Source organism: Aethina tumida, chromosome 2 (assembly GCF_024364675.1).
Source record: "Aethina tumida isolate Nest 87 chromosome 2, icAetTumi1.1, whole genome shotgun sequence".
NCBI classification, from domain to species: Eukaryota; Metazoa; Arthropoda; class Insecta; order Coleoptera; family Nitidulidae; genus Aethina; species Aethina tumida.
In genome coordinates this window covers 30,457,555-30,473,547 of record NC_065436.1, presented here as the reverse complement: position 1 = coordinate 30,473,547, position 15,993 = coordinate 30,457,555, and the positions used below count along the sequence as shown (strand labels likewise).

The following is a 15,993-nucleotide window of genomic DNA, read 5'->3' as shown; positions in this document are numbered from 1 at the left end:
TTGACCATTCCAAACTTGATATTCTTAAAGGTCTTCTAGATCGTAATCAACAATCCGTCTTCTGGTGGTTTCATTCGAAATGAATTGGTGGTATATAGCCTGATAATCATTCCTAAGCTGCTATTTTGGCTGACATTTAACACCCTTGGACGTCAACTTCGAAGTCTAGTTTCTACGAAACAACTTTCATTACGTCGTTGAATGGTCCTCGTAACCGTACTGTGATGAATGTTCAATCTTTGAGCAATTTATGTTACAAAAGTTTTTACGGAAGGAAGATTATTTGTTAATGAATTTCACTAGTTAATAACTATCCTGGCATTTTTATGAATTTTATATTTCATTGAATATTTAACAATAAACAACTAAATGCCTTCTTTTGATTAAAATTGTGATAAGAATTAAATTCTTTGATGTGTTTATATTTTGACACAGAGATTCATATTAATACTGTTTGAACCAGTAAAATCATCATTTACAAGATGGTGAAACTGAGTATATTTGATTGGTATTGTCTGAAGGTTTTCAGTGATGAGGTTTTCATGTTGGTCGGGATTTAGCATACATAATGCAACCATCCTGTCTGGAATGCCTTAGAGAAATCAACATAAACGGTTTTGTGTCAGGAACCTATCCGCATTAAAATCCAAAGTACTGTTTCTGTTTTGTTACGAAACTGTTGCTTAATAAAATCTGACGTGTGTCCTAATTATTTAAAAATCTAAAGTTATTCATAAACTCCCCGAAAATTCCAAACATTTAGTGACTTCATCGACAACATTATGCGGGCATATGAAAAATCATCCGAGAATTTCGTTTGTCAGTTGAAAATAAGTCCGACGTGAAAATCCTTTGTGTATAAAAGTTTGATTTAAGTACACAAAGGCCCTCGTCGAACGTTTCTGTGTTTTTTTTTTTTGCTGTTCGAACCGTAGTGAACCGTAGGTGAATGGGATCAGGCTCCTTACGTGTTTTCGTCTTCCATGCAAATAAAGTAAACGTAGAACTGTGAATAGACGTGTGTGTTTTGTTGCAACAAAACGGTTTAGGTTGTAACGAAGGAAAACGTAACTTTCGCGTCGATCAATTTAAATAAATATGGACGTGCTGATTCTGCCAATTGTTAGACCCAAATTTTATAAACGTTTTTTACACTCATACAACATTTGATTGCAACTTGTAGATATTATATAATTTTCTTAGTGACTAAATGAAATTGGCCACTTTAAAATCTTTTTTATAATGTACTTAGAATTTTAATTTTGTAATAAATAAGTGGAACGGGAGGCAATAAATTAAGAAGATGTTGTTCCAGCAATTCTCTGTTTGAATAATACCAATTCCTATATATTTGTTTACCTACGTGCATAATAACAAAGAAAACTGTTTTACATACTGGTGTATATTTCATTTCGAATTACATAAACCGACAAACAGTATTTTTTAAAAAGAAATTTGAATAAAATTTTAAAATAGCCCTATAGGTTTAAACTGATTTTTTCAACGTGGAGGTAAAGAATGTCTTTATTCGCAAACAAAGAAAGGGATCTAAACGGAGTACGTGGTACGTGGGTAGGATTTAAAAACGGACAATCTTCTTCACTTGACGATAAAAGGTTTACTAGGTTTTATCATCTCTTGGAGATTTTTTATCATTTTTTGCATAAAAAATGGAGATAACAGACTCAATAATTTAATTTTACTCATCAAATATTTAAAATATTTTTAATATGTTTATTGAAATCTTGAACAACAGTAAAATCCTGTAAAATTTTTAACTCTAATTAATAAATTACTAATTTAAATGTAATATAATTATTTAAATTTATTTATTTTTTATAGTTAATTCAATTGGGTTAAAAAATATTATATATAATTATGTGGAGCTAATTTTGAGAAATTAAATTTTATTTATTGTATATAAATAAATAGATATTAAATTATTATTAGCTTACTTTTTATTTATTTTTTATGATTTTTTTCAAATTAATAAATTAACGTCGTCATCATTTTTATTGTTATTTGGTATTATTAATTGTGTTATTATATATATTTTTTATGGTTTTTTAAGACACTTCATTTTTTTTTTTAATTATTTGGTGTTAATCTTAAGAAATTAAATTATAATAATTGAATTGAATAAACAAATATAAAATTATTTGTAGTTTATTTTTCCTTTATTTTTTTGATTTTTTAAAGCATTTTTCAATTTAAAAATTTAAATTTCTGGTATTATACTTTGTTTAATTAAATTTTCGTAACATGTGTAATAACATTATACATTAGGTCTTTAATTTTTTTACATTAGTGCATCCACCATTTTTTATAATTATTTGGTGACAAGAAATTTATTAGTATATTGTTTATTTATTGTTATCTTTATTTATTTTAATTACATATTACATTTGTGTTATAATTTTTATAATTAATTTGTGTGATTAACATTCTAAATTAGGTTTTTGCATTTTTGTAAAATTAATACCTAATTTAATAATCAATTGGTGACAATCTTAAGAAATTAAATTATATAATTGAATGTTAACTAGTATCAAATTATTGTTAGTTTCTTTTTCTTTTTAAAGAATTTTTCAGTTTAGAATATAATTTCTAAAATTAAATTTTCATAATTGTTTATAATAACATTCTAAATTAGGCCCTTGAATTTTTCTTACATGCATTCGCCATTTTTATAACTATTAGGTGACAATCCAAAGAAATTAAATTACCATAATTGAATATTAATAAAAATGTATCAAATTACGAATTTTTAAAAGCATTTTTCAATTTATAAAATTAAAACTATATTTCTATAATTAAAGTTGTCTAATTGTGTCTGATAACATTCTTGGATTTTTGTGAAAATAGTACCTTCACCATATTTATAATTAATTGGTTACAATCGTAAGAAATTAAATTATAATAATTGAATATTAATACTGTGCTATTTCTATAATTAAAGTTATCTAATTGTGTGTGATAACATTCTTACATTTTTGTAAAATTAGCACCTCCACCATATTTATAATTAATTGGTAACAATCATAAGAAATTAAATTATAATAATAATGTTAATAAATATCAAATTATTGTTAGTTTATAAATTTATAAAATAAAAATTTTTATATAATTTCTATAACTAAATTTTCATAATATAATTTTATTATATTATTTTTTATAATTATTTGGATTATCTTAAAATACACATATGTTTTACTTGTGTATTCATCATTTTTAAAACAATAAACATTAAAAATTGTAATCATAAAAATTTTAGATCCTTTATAAAAACACTGAATGTGATGAAACCGTCCTAAAATTAATTTTTCGCCACCAACTCAATTTATTTTCAAACACCAAAGGAATAAAAAACATGAAGTTTGTGTAAACTATTAAATGTCATAAAACAGCCCCGAAATTAATCAGCCGCCACCATCGCGAACAATTTACTTTAAAAAACAAACGCATAAAAAAAATGTGGTCAGTCGATCGCTTCCATCGTCAAACATAATTAAACTAAAACGATCCCGTGGTCTCCGTCGTCTTCCACCACCGAAAACAATATAAAACAAGGGTACATGTTTACACCGGCCATTGCGCACATACCTGTCCGTCGTTTCGCCGACCGGTGTCCACCGTTCGGTGTCTTTCCTATCTCTAGGCTAATTAAAACCGAATGAGGCATTATCAGTGGCCGATCGCAGTCCTGACACGCTCACCATTTAATCCTGAGGGCTGACGCGGGAATAAAATTCGTTCAGGGACGCTTGGACTTGGACTAGTTTCGAATTGTGATCATTGTGTTTATAGTTATGTTAGGAGATGTGGTGTGAATTTTTTGATATGTAAGTTTGTTCTTTTAAAATAATTATATTTAATTTTTTTTTCACTTAAATTAATAAATTTAAAATTACTTAAATGAGTTACTATAAAAATTTACTGAGTATTGCTTAAAACGGATAAAATAAAAATAATAATTATTATTATTTTTTTTTAATAATTTTGCTTTGTTATATAATATCTAAATTTATATGTATATAAATAACAAAAGAGTCAAAATAAAGAATTGTCAATATTCAAGATTAAAATTATTTAAAAAATTTCCTGAGATATTTTGTAAATCAATTAAATTAAGTCCTAAATTGAAGTAACCTCAGAAGAAACTTTTTTAAATAAAAGATTGAATTGTAAGTGCATGAATGAGTAAATATATCATGAATGGGACAGCTATGTGTATAAATTAAGCATTGGTGAATAAAATCATTAAGTTAACTTATATATTCAACATAAAAATTATTTAAAAAGACCTATTAATTAAAATACTTTTTACAAATGAAACAAAAATAATTATATTTGGAAACTTTTGTTCTTGACAAATTGTTTTATTTTTAAATAACTTTAATTAAGATACTTCCTCCTTAATTCAGGGTCCTAAAAAAGGATTCAAATGCACTTTTTTAAATAAATGGTCTACTTGTAAATGAAGAATATCACATCCAAAGAATATCTCGGATAACTTTGAAATTAAATAATCAAAAATATAAAAAGTAATTTTTTTTACATGTATGTTTTTGTAGAATCTTCTTTTACATGCATATTTTACAAATTTACAATTATTTACATATTTAATTCATTTTATTACTTTTTGTAACTTATATCTTAGTTTTAAATTTTTTATTTTTAAAGGAATGTCATGAAAATAATTTATTAATTAAGGTATTTTTTCAATAATTCAGGAGCCTAGAAAAAGGTCCAAGAATATTTTTTTAAATAAATTTCTATTTAAAAATGTAAAAAATCTAAAGGATATCTTAACTTGGAGGTAAAAAATAAGTTTAAAATTAAATAATTAAAAAACAAAAAAGTTAATTTTTGTACATGAATGTTTTTTTAAATTTATAATAATTTATTAAAAATTATTTTTTGAACATAAGTAAGTAATTCAAAATATCTAAAATTGCATTAAATACAACAAAATTTAAAAAAGTATATTTAACATACAATATTTCTTTTATTTAGAATATTTATTATAAATGAAAAAGTTAAATTATGTTTCTTTCTTTTCTTATTTCTAATTTTCAACAAATTGTTTTATTTTTAATAAGTCTCAAGTAAATAATTCATTAATTAAGATAATTCTTCTGTAATTGGGAGACCTAGAAAGAAGTTCAAGTACACTATTTTTAAAAAATATTTGTAATATTACATATATGGGTTATAAATTATAAATAATAAAAAAATAAAAATAAATTAATAAATAAAAATGTACAATTAAATATCTAAAAATATACAATAAAATAATTTAAATTTTTTTGTATGTCTATTTTAGCAAAAATAATATATTTTTTTTAAAATAATTTTGTTCATAAATAATATTTCAGTACATATTAAATTACATTATATTAATAAAATAATTAAAATAAAGGATTTTAAATATTCAATATAAAATTTATTTAAAAATATTATTTAAATTAATTATGATGGGGCCTAGAAAAAATGTCCACGCGCATTTTTCTAAATTAGTGATAACTTAAAGTTAAAATTAAAATTATAAAAAAATAAGTTTAAAATTAAAATATTTAAAATATATTTTTATTTAATTTTCTATACATGTATTTTTTTCTAAAATATAAATAATATTTTAAAACATCTAGAACTACATTACATTAAAACAAAAAATAATTTTAAACGTTCAACATAAAAATTTGAAATATTTATTGTAAAAGAATATATATATATATATATATATATATATATATATATATATATATATTTAATTTATCACATCTAAAAAGAATTTTAACTTGGACATAAAGATAATAATTTACATAATTTATTTTTTTTAATTAAAATATAATCCTCTCTATTATTTTTTCGTTTTCTAAATTTATTGTTAGTCTTGAAATTTGGAATAATTTTAATTCTATTTTTTTCGCATTAAACCCTTTTATTATCTGCTTTCCGCTTAATAATTAACTAAGTATATTATAGTTTTATAAAAATATATTAAATTTGTCTTTATTAACATAAAAATATATAATAATCAATCGTATATATCCTTTTATTTGCTTACTTATTCTCTTTTTTAGTTTGGTAATACTTGTTTTTATTTTTCTGTCAGTTAGATGTGGGTATATTTGGTTTAACATGTCCAGTAGGTATTCTGTGCTATTTGTATATTGTTTAGAACAGCTTAGGGGGACCGTTGAACCTTTAACATTTTCAAGAAAATCTAGTATTTGCTTGTAATTTAAAATGAATTAAACATCGATAGCGACTCCTCTCAAGATAGCGTTAATTAAGAAGATAGAACAAATATTGCACCTGACCGAATGTGAACAATTTCGAGAAGAAAGAACAGAAAACGACATATATATATAATGTAAAATTGTATATACATATACATATTCGCTAATAACCCTTAAGTGGTTGATGCGATTAATAATAATAAAAATCATATATATCATACTATAAAAATAAATTTTGCACATATTTGAAATATTAAATTATGGAGGTGTTCACCTAATTATGGGTCATATAATGTGATAGAGGATACTACAATCAACATTTTCAAACTGATTTGATATTCAAACAAACCTTTGTATGCTCAATGATATTAATTGATTATTGTCAAAGACATGCATTTAATTAATCATAATTAGTACCGTTAGGCAAATAATTAACGCCAACCCACCGACACGTATTCGTTTATCAAATAACATGATTAGTTGTTAGTCCCATGGAAGAAGTGCCAAATAATTTATTCATTTTCATGGAAATGAAGTTTGAAAACAAACAGTTTTTTAAGCAGCGAAAATTGCGCGGCCTAAAAACTTGGATATTTAAATAACAAAGTTTACTCGAAGAAAGTTAAATCGAGTTTTCTTATTACGTCTTCCTATGCTGACCTGTACAATTAGCGAGGTGCTTGCAAGTCAAATTAACCGCATTTTAAAAGGAGATTTCAAAGTTATTTTTACAACTTATAAATGCCGAAATTAGCGTCAATTTGTAATGTATTAGGTGCAATTGTTTGATCAAAGGGAGGATTGTAATTCTTGAGGCTAAAACACCTTTTATAATATCTATTAATATAGCGGGGGTGTTTGATGCCTGATATCCATTGTTTTAATTAACCAAATAATAAGTTCTTGGAGTCCAATTAATAGATAAACATGTATCTGAAAACACTTTTCTTTTATCGGTTTCCTGGTAAATGAAAGTATAAATAGTCGATGACACTGAACACTCTTGATCGACTTTTTAATAAATTTAACACGCGACACTATTGCCATGTTCATGAATAAATATTAATTCGTGACGAGTAATTGTCTTTAGATTAAGTTTATTTTATTGTGCATTCCAAATTGAAGTTTTCTTCTGATAAGAGATGATAAAGGTTATAACATATAATTTTGTAAACAAAACCAACATAGTCGATACTAGTTGTTAGCTAAATTAAAATGATGAACAAAATGTAATTTCATAAATTAAATGGAGAGATATTAATATTAACTAATCAGATATAAATTAAAAGCAATTTCCTTTAAAATAGTATATTGTATGTTTTTTTAATTTTATTTAAATTCATTAATTATTATAAATTTTAATAAAAAATGTATAAGGTTAATTTAAAAAAAATCATATTACACATTTATAATTAGTACATTGTGTGCCAGATTAATTGAATTTAGCTATTACAAGTAATTTTAGACTGCATAGAGAAAAATTAACAAAAATGGAACGAGCAGACAGATTTTAAAATAAAATTTCAATAATAAATCTACACATTATATTTTATATGAAATCCATAATTAAATTAGCTTTTACCTTTAAGAAATATACAGTGTATGACAGAAAGATATAACAAGTGAAAGGGGCACTAACTTTTGGATTTTTGAAATGATCTTCAAGAATGTTTAATGACATACTAGTCGTAAACAGTCTTCAAAGCAAAAACATAAAACTGAGATAAAAATATTGATAAGTAATAAAATTATAGTGATCAGTTTGATGTTTTTGCTTTTAAATCCGGCTGTTTATATAGAACTAGAATAAAAAAAGTTATTAACAATACGATTTCTAAATTAAAAATTATTTTCGTGAAATTTATACCAAAGTACTAAATTCTATTATAAATCAGTAAAAAAAGGAACAAAAGAAAATATAGCTTAATCAATAAATGAATATTTTTATTGGTGGCAATATGCCTTAGATTATAAAACATAAAACTAAAATAAAAAATAATAATAAAATTATTAAAATAAAAATTATATTTTTGAAATTGGTACTAAAATTCAAAATTGAAATAAGTACAAAATGAACAAGTAAAAACATTATGAAAATATTTTTAATATCCTAGTTAACAAATGAGTTATATTAGTAACAATTTTTAAATTTTTGCTTATAAACCAAGCTGTTTACATAAAGCTAAAAAAAAACAATACATCAACAATAAATACAAATTTTATTTCAGAAATTAATGCCAACATTCAAAATTCCATTATAAATAAGAAAAAAATGAAAAACTTTTCTTATAAAATAAACTGTTTACATAAAAGTGAAATAAAACAATAGATCAATAAAAAATTTTATTATTATAAAAATTGCCTCTCATTTATTTATAAAGATATGAAAAACATGTTCTTATATTTTTTTACTTATTTATCAGCAAATTTTAGTACCAATTTCAGAAATATAACCCACCAAATTCCAAAATTTTTACCCGGAACTTATCATAGAAAGATTATATATCAATTTTTAAAAAGTTCTGATGAAAAATTTTACATATTATCTTATTTTACTGTTTGTCAAAAAATAAATTAAATAGAATAATAAATAAAAATTGTACCACTGAAAATAATAAAGTTGATATCACAAAAATTTAAAATCAATATCTTTTTCCGTTCTCTTTAAAATTCTGAAAAATAAGTAACGATTAACACTCTGTATAAAGACATATTTTTATGGTATTCAATTTGTAACAAATTATATTTTTATACATTCATTACAAAAAATATATTATACTGATTTTAAAATATGTATTTACATATATACATATAAAAATACTGATTTATAAAAAAATTAAAATTCCCCTTTTTTAATTATCTTCGCTATTCGAATATCTTGAAATATTCACCGAAAATAAAATTACAACGATGCGTGAAACATACTTCCGTAGGATCACCGGTATCGAAGTAATTTGTGCACGTTTAGTCTCTAATTTACGTTATGGCAAATTCCACAAATTGTTTCAAACATTTTGTACAGCTCTCGAAACTCCCCGTCAGTGTTTTAATTAAAACCACCCAATAGATTCAGCCAATCCAGCAAAAACAAATCTTCAATTTTATTGTGGACGTGCGACTCTTGACCTCCGCTTTCCACCCTGAAAAAAGAGGGTTGAAAATTTTACGGTACAAAGTGACCGTCGGCTCAAAAAAAAATGAGAACTTGCCGCTTATTGATGTTGCGAGATTTACATTTTTTTTTCCTATTTTCGACGCCAGACGTCGATGTTTTGGCCCCTCGACCCAATCCGTTTTTAAAGCGGGTGCGTGTGTATTTTCGTCGGTCAGACACGGAGGCAATTTCTATGAATTTATTTTAATAAACCACACCGTGAAGCAATTGCGAAGACTTTAGGAACTCTTTGATTTTTTATCACGATCGCTGGCTCAAAGTGAGCGGGCGACGTTCCACAAGTGGTTATTGGTTTCTGCCTGGCCCGCGGCTCAAGTTTATCTAGGATAGAGATTGTGTTTGTTGTTGCAGGAGGAGGCGTTCGGCGACGGGGTGCGAGAGTGTGTGTGGTACGTGCCATGCCCTGCAATGTGGAGTTATGTGATGGCCGCAGCGAGAGGTGACCCCCGGAGGCACCCCGGTCCGGTCTTCACTGTCCAGTCCGCCAACTGTGGCGGCCCCGGTCCCTGCAGGGACGGACTCAACACACATGCCAGGTAATCAATTCCCTTCACGACACACTAAACACCCGGCCCTCCCCCCAATAAGCCGTAGCTCCTTTGTGACTCACTGTGGTGTCACCGCAGGTACCCGGCAAATTCCACGGGACCGTTTAAGTCGCCACTACAGAAGGATGGCGTGTCGAGGGGATTTTCCCGGGACGATCTGCGAGCGGGATTATCGCGGGACGGATCGAGGGACGTTCTGGCCGAGGTGCGAGTCCAGACGCCGCTGGAACAAGACGGATATGATGCCAACCACCAAGCTGAGCTTCAGGTACGTTGGTTGTGTCTGTCCTTTGTTTCCGGAATGGGGATTTTTGTTGGATTATCGGGGATTTTTGTTTGGCCCGGCTCTGAAATAAACTGGGATAACGGGGATGACGAATGGGAAAAACATTATCTGGTTAATTTATTACTTAAAAATATACATGTAGTTTTTAATTAGGATAAAACGTTTTCCTCAAACATTTTGAACCAAATCCACGGATAATGAAATAAAAACAAATCAAGTTGATAAGAAACTCCGGAAGCTGGCGGCTATACTTCAAAAATTATTGTCCCGCATCGAATTCCGGCTTGTTTAACGTTTTCATTATGCAAATTTTTGCTCAACCAAATTGAATACATCCATAGCAACAGCGGGTATTTTATTTTAAGTCGGAGACGTAATTCCCTTAATTAACGATCGTTCTTATCTAGAGGCTTTCACCGGGATTAAAACAAACGGGCATCGTAATTAAAATAAAAACAAGCAATATGGAAGAAGAGACTCTCCAAGACAGTGAGGCCATCGGCGTGTAGGATTTTATTATAGTGTCTGTCTGTGAAGTTCACAGACGGTAATTATTTGCATCGAAAGGGACAATTGCCGACTTTTACTCTTGACGATAAATCCACCGGGATTAGCTTCGATCCAGGGTCGAAGTCTCTGTTGTACAATTGTAAACACGAAATTAAAATCAATTTTGATAATTTCAGTTCTATTAATTATTCACGTCCTTTAATGCTTTTTATTTTTAAATATATTTTAGACGTTCTCACTAACAAACAGATATATTACATTTAAATTCATCCATTTTTTATTTCAGATTTTCATATATCTTCTCAAATTCTCAAAATTATTGTATTGTATTATATTTGCCGTTTTTACATTTACAGTAATTTTTTAATAAACAGAAAAAATGGAATTTAAACCAATGTTTTCAATAAGTTTTGAAAGGAGTATTTATGTAGTACTCTTATGTTCCTAATGTACAAAAATTTAAAAAATATTTCAAATTCCTTTAAGAAAAATAATTGATTTATAAAGTTATTTAAATTTTCATGTGAAATAATAAAGGGACAATTTCAGAATTGTATATGTATATGTTTGAATGGATTTCTTTAATCTATTTAGTACCTAGTTGCTAAGTCTCTATTATTATTAACAAATATCGACGAGATATCGTGAGTATCAACTTTTAGCATGTGTCCTGGGAAATTGAGTTTCACGCTTCCTCCACCAGGAACCAGAGGGCTTCTTTATTAGTGAAACTTTTACCCCTCAGAGCTATCTTCACAATGTGCCACGAGTAATCGATAGGATTTAGGTCAGGCGATTGGACAGGCTAGCTTAAAACCTGAACTTTGTTGTCAGAAAACCATTTCTTTGCCACCTTGGATGTATGTTTCAGATCGTTGTCTTGTTGAAACATACATCGCAGTCGCATATTGTCCTCAGAATATGGCAACATTGCTACTTAAAACTCCCCAACCACAATAGATCCTCCTCCGTGTTTTGACTGTTTTAATCGTAAACTGCGACTTGAACGCGCCTACGAACATGTCCAGTTCCACAATCGGGGTGAATATAGGGTCACTTCTCCCCTGGTCAGTATGCACACTCTTTAGCAAATTGTAACAATTTTTTTACATTTTTATACGATATGAAACGGACTTCTATTTGCCTTTTCACTTATAAACTATTCTTAATTAGCAATTTTGGAATAGTTGAGGAGTGAACGGTCATAGTAAATTCATTTTTAATGTTTTTTGTCGATGGAAAAGTATTTTTATTTACAGATCTCGTACTGATTCGTTCAATATTTGGCGTTAATTTGATGTTTCGTGTTTTCTTTTGGGAATTATATTTTATTTCATTTCCAACAATTGTATAATTTAACTTTTCGACTACTTTCCGGTATGAAATACCTTTTTAATGCAGTTGTTTTATTTGCTGTTGTAATGTTGTGCTGCCTCCATTGTAACAAAAATTAACTATATTTTTATTCATTTTATAACCTATATACCACATGTTTAACGTTATAACCCAGAGGCATTTTTAACTCATTTCGTACAAGTGTCCTTGTTTTTCACAAGACTATTTTTTAAATTTCTTTGAAATTCAAAATTTTTATAATAATTTATATTTTATATTATCTATCATTATAATTTTCCAATTGATAAGGATTAGACTTTTTTTCAAAATTATTATGATTTTTTATTTTCTATTTTATAGAAAAAAGAATAATAGAATGCTTTTATCTACCTTCGTCTTCTCTAATTTATTTTCTTATTTTAATATTTCTTTATATTTTAAACATTTTATACATTTTTTAAATTCTATCTCTCTAAAATTTAAATTCAAATTTAAAATATCTTTGGTATTCAAAGTTCTCATAATGATAATTTTGTATTGTTTAATTATTTAATTTTCTTAATTGTTAAGGTTGAGATACAATAATAATCAAGTTTTTTACATTTTTCGTAGCAAACAAATGTTTTCGATTTTCAGAATTATTATAATTATGGAAATTTCATAATTTTTATATTTTTGGTATTTAAATTGTTAAGGTGAAATTAAGTTATATATAATAATATTTTTTTAATCAAATAGATTTTGTGTAATTTATAGCAATGATTTTATGTACCTTTTTATATTTATTCATTCACAAATCATGTACCAATCATGCGCACCAACCCTCCACTATCACATTTGTTCTGTTAAACAAAATAAAGAAAAAGAAAAGAAATTAAAATATTACAGATACATTTTTAAAATTGCATAGATTTTTTAAATTTTTATTGTATTTCATTTCTTCGATTTTCAAAATTTATATTTTTTTTATCCTCTATTTTTTTATTTTAAAAATTGGTTGAATTGGATTAAATTCGTTATTTTTACATCTTTATTTTTTTTCTATAGTTTATAATAAAATAAACCTTCTGTACACTCATCGTTAACGTGTTCAATTTACAATTACATAATCTCTTCATATATTTGTTTCCATAAATGTTTTACTTTTCTCAATTTGTTAACATATTTTATATATTCCTACATTTCAGATTTTATAAAAGTAACATTTTAATTAATATTTTTAATTACCTAGATATTCTTATATGTTTCTCTCAATTAATTTCTGATTTCTTAAATTTTTAACTTTTTTTTCGTTAGTGACATTATCAAAAAGTTAGATATATTGATAATAATAATGATGATAATAATAATAATAAAATAAATTAATTTAAGAAATTTTATTTCAGTATTTAAGCGTTTTATTACATCCCCGGGATATTGCTTTTGAGAATTGCCAGAGTAATCTGTTCAACCGTGCAGTTTTTTTTTTCAAAAAAGATGTCTAAACTGTATCATTTACCGAATGGCTTTCTTCAACTTAAAAGCATTGGTCTCGAGAACATAAATACGAATAAGCAGAGAAAATAAGAGAGAATTTGCGATCATTTATTTTCATTTCTTTTGCCAGGCTCAAGGGTGTTTTTCCCAAGGCGAGGTTATTTACCCCCATAACAGCCGAAAACTGTCCGCGTACCAATATTTACGTTCTTATTCCCGGTCAGTTCGAAAACACGCACCCGTCTCTCTGTTGCATTGATTGGAGAGTTTCCAAACTGAGTTTCTGCAACTTTTGTTTGCGTTTATATGCAAATACGTTGTCGGGCTATTTTAGTTCATTGGAGCCAATAAATTTTAATTGCTTTTTCTAATTACTTTGTCCGTCAAAGTAATGAGAACCGGCCGTCTAAATAAAAAAACGACAATGTCGGACAACTGCGATAATATTAATTCTGAATTATTTATGTGTGCCGTTGCAATTTGCGATTGAATGAAGATCAGTCGATTCGCCGATTTAATCGTCAAGCCTAAATTCGGACCGGTGAACACAGACTCTAAAACCGAATTTGTATCAGCAAAACTTTGTTTAAAACACCTCAGAGTTGGAAGAATCGAAAACCCAGAAACGTGTCACAGAAACTAACGTTTCAGCAATTCACTAATTAGGTAAAAAGTTTAATTGTAGTTTAAGATTCTCCATAAGCTAACTTCCTGAACGTTCGCCGGTGTTATTAGAAGGGCAATTTGACCGCGGTCGGTTTCCGTCCCACAGATTTATTGGTTGACCGACGCAACGTCGTCTCAGTTTGATGTCCGTCATTGTAATTTGTCTTGGGGGCACTAATTAACCTGGGCACAGAGCACCATCAACCCCGTGCACCGTTTGCCACCGTGCGGCCATTAAATCCACCCGATTTCAATTATCTAAAGTTGAACTAATTTTAAGGAGGCGCGTGGACTGTTCTCATTAAGACCGGAGTCGATTTAACTTCAGGAATTAAGCACGGAAGCTATTGAAATTAGGTGCCTGTGGTTTTAAGGTTCATTAGATTGTTACCAGTTTTATATTAGTTAAAATACTGTTTAATAATATACCTATTTTAAAAGGTTTACAGTCAAGTTCGTATATTTTATTATAATAACCGTATATCTTTAGGTTAATAATCCTTTCCAAACTTCTTAAATTCCATTTGTTTTCGAAATATTCATTTTTTTAAATTTTATTTATTGTTGACTTCTTCGAATTATATTCTTAACTTTTCAAAATATTCGATTTAATTTAATTAAATTTATATATTCTATAATTTTAATAGATTTGGAATATTCTCCCAATTTATTTAATTTCATTCTTTCAATTATTTCAGATTTTTAAATTCTTAATGATTTTGTATATTTTTAAGATTTTTAGACTTTATAAGTCATAAAAATATTTATAAATTTTGAATTTATAGATTTTTTTAATATTTTTGAAAATTTCCCGCTTATAATCTTAAATCTTTAAAATATTCGATTTTTTATTTTTTTAGTTTATATACAAGATGTTTTTTAAATTTATTTAGTATTTTTCGAATCATATTCTTAAATTTGTTCAATATGAATTTTATAAATACTTTAGATTTCTAAATTTTTATTGATTACTTTTAAATTAAATTTTTGATATAATAGAATTATCTTACTAATTTTTTAAAATTATTCCAATCATATTCTTAAATTTTTAAAATATTCGAATATTTTATACTTTTATAATTGCTAAATTAGATTTATATATTTTATAATTTTAATATAGATAATTTGAAATTTTCAAAATATTTTAATTTTTTATATTTTTAGAATTACTACGCTAGGATTATGTATTTTATAATTTTAAGAGATGATATTCGAATATTTTATATATTTATATTTGCTAAATTAGATTTATATATTTTATAATTTTAATATAGATAATTTCAATTTTTCAAAATATCTTAAATTTTCACTATTTTTTCAAATTTTACTCAATTTTTGGAATCACATTATTAAATTTTTAAAATGTTTGATTTTTTTATATTTGTACAAATTATATAATATATTTTATATATATTTTATAACTAGTACATTTTTATATTTTCTCATACTTTTCCTCGATTTTTGAAAATTATCTTTAAATTTTTATAATATTTGTACAAATTATATAAAATATTTTATATATATTTTGTAATTTTAGTATATTTTTATATTTTCTCATACTTTTTATTTATTATTTTAATTTTTCATTTAATTTTAAATGCTTATTCAAATAATTTTAACATTTACTTTTTAATAAAATCATTATGTTGATTTTTTTAATTGTATATGTTATTCTTTAACAACGTTTTAACTGTTAACTTTTAAAATACATAAAATATAAAATCTTATAAAAATTTTTAGTTTTTTTTTTCC

The 15,993-nt window shown here is 26.2% G+C and overlaps 1 protein-coding gene across 1 annotated transcript in view; it reads left to right on the top strand.

The window, feature by feature from the left end:
* The first annotated feature begins 9,155 nt into the window (after positions 1–9,155).
* The window catches only part of LOC109600732 (cyclic nucleotide-gated cation channel subunit A), a 46,035-nt gene continuing 39,197 nt past the window's right edge, over positions 9,156–15,993 (top strand). The window contains exons 1-3 of the mRNA XM_020016907.2: positions 9,156–9,194; positions 9,772–9,956; positions 10,047–10,236. Coding sequence (XP_019872466.1) covers positions 9,156–9,194; positions 9,772–9,956; positions 10,047–10,236 — 414 coding nt within the window. The remainder of the gene's footprint in view (positions 9,195–9,771; positions 9,957–10,046; positions 10,237–15,993) is intronic.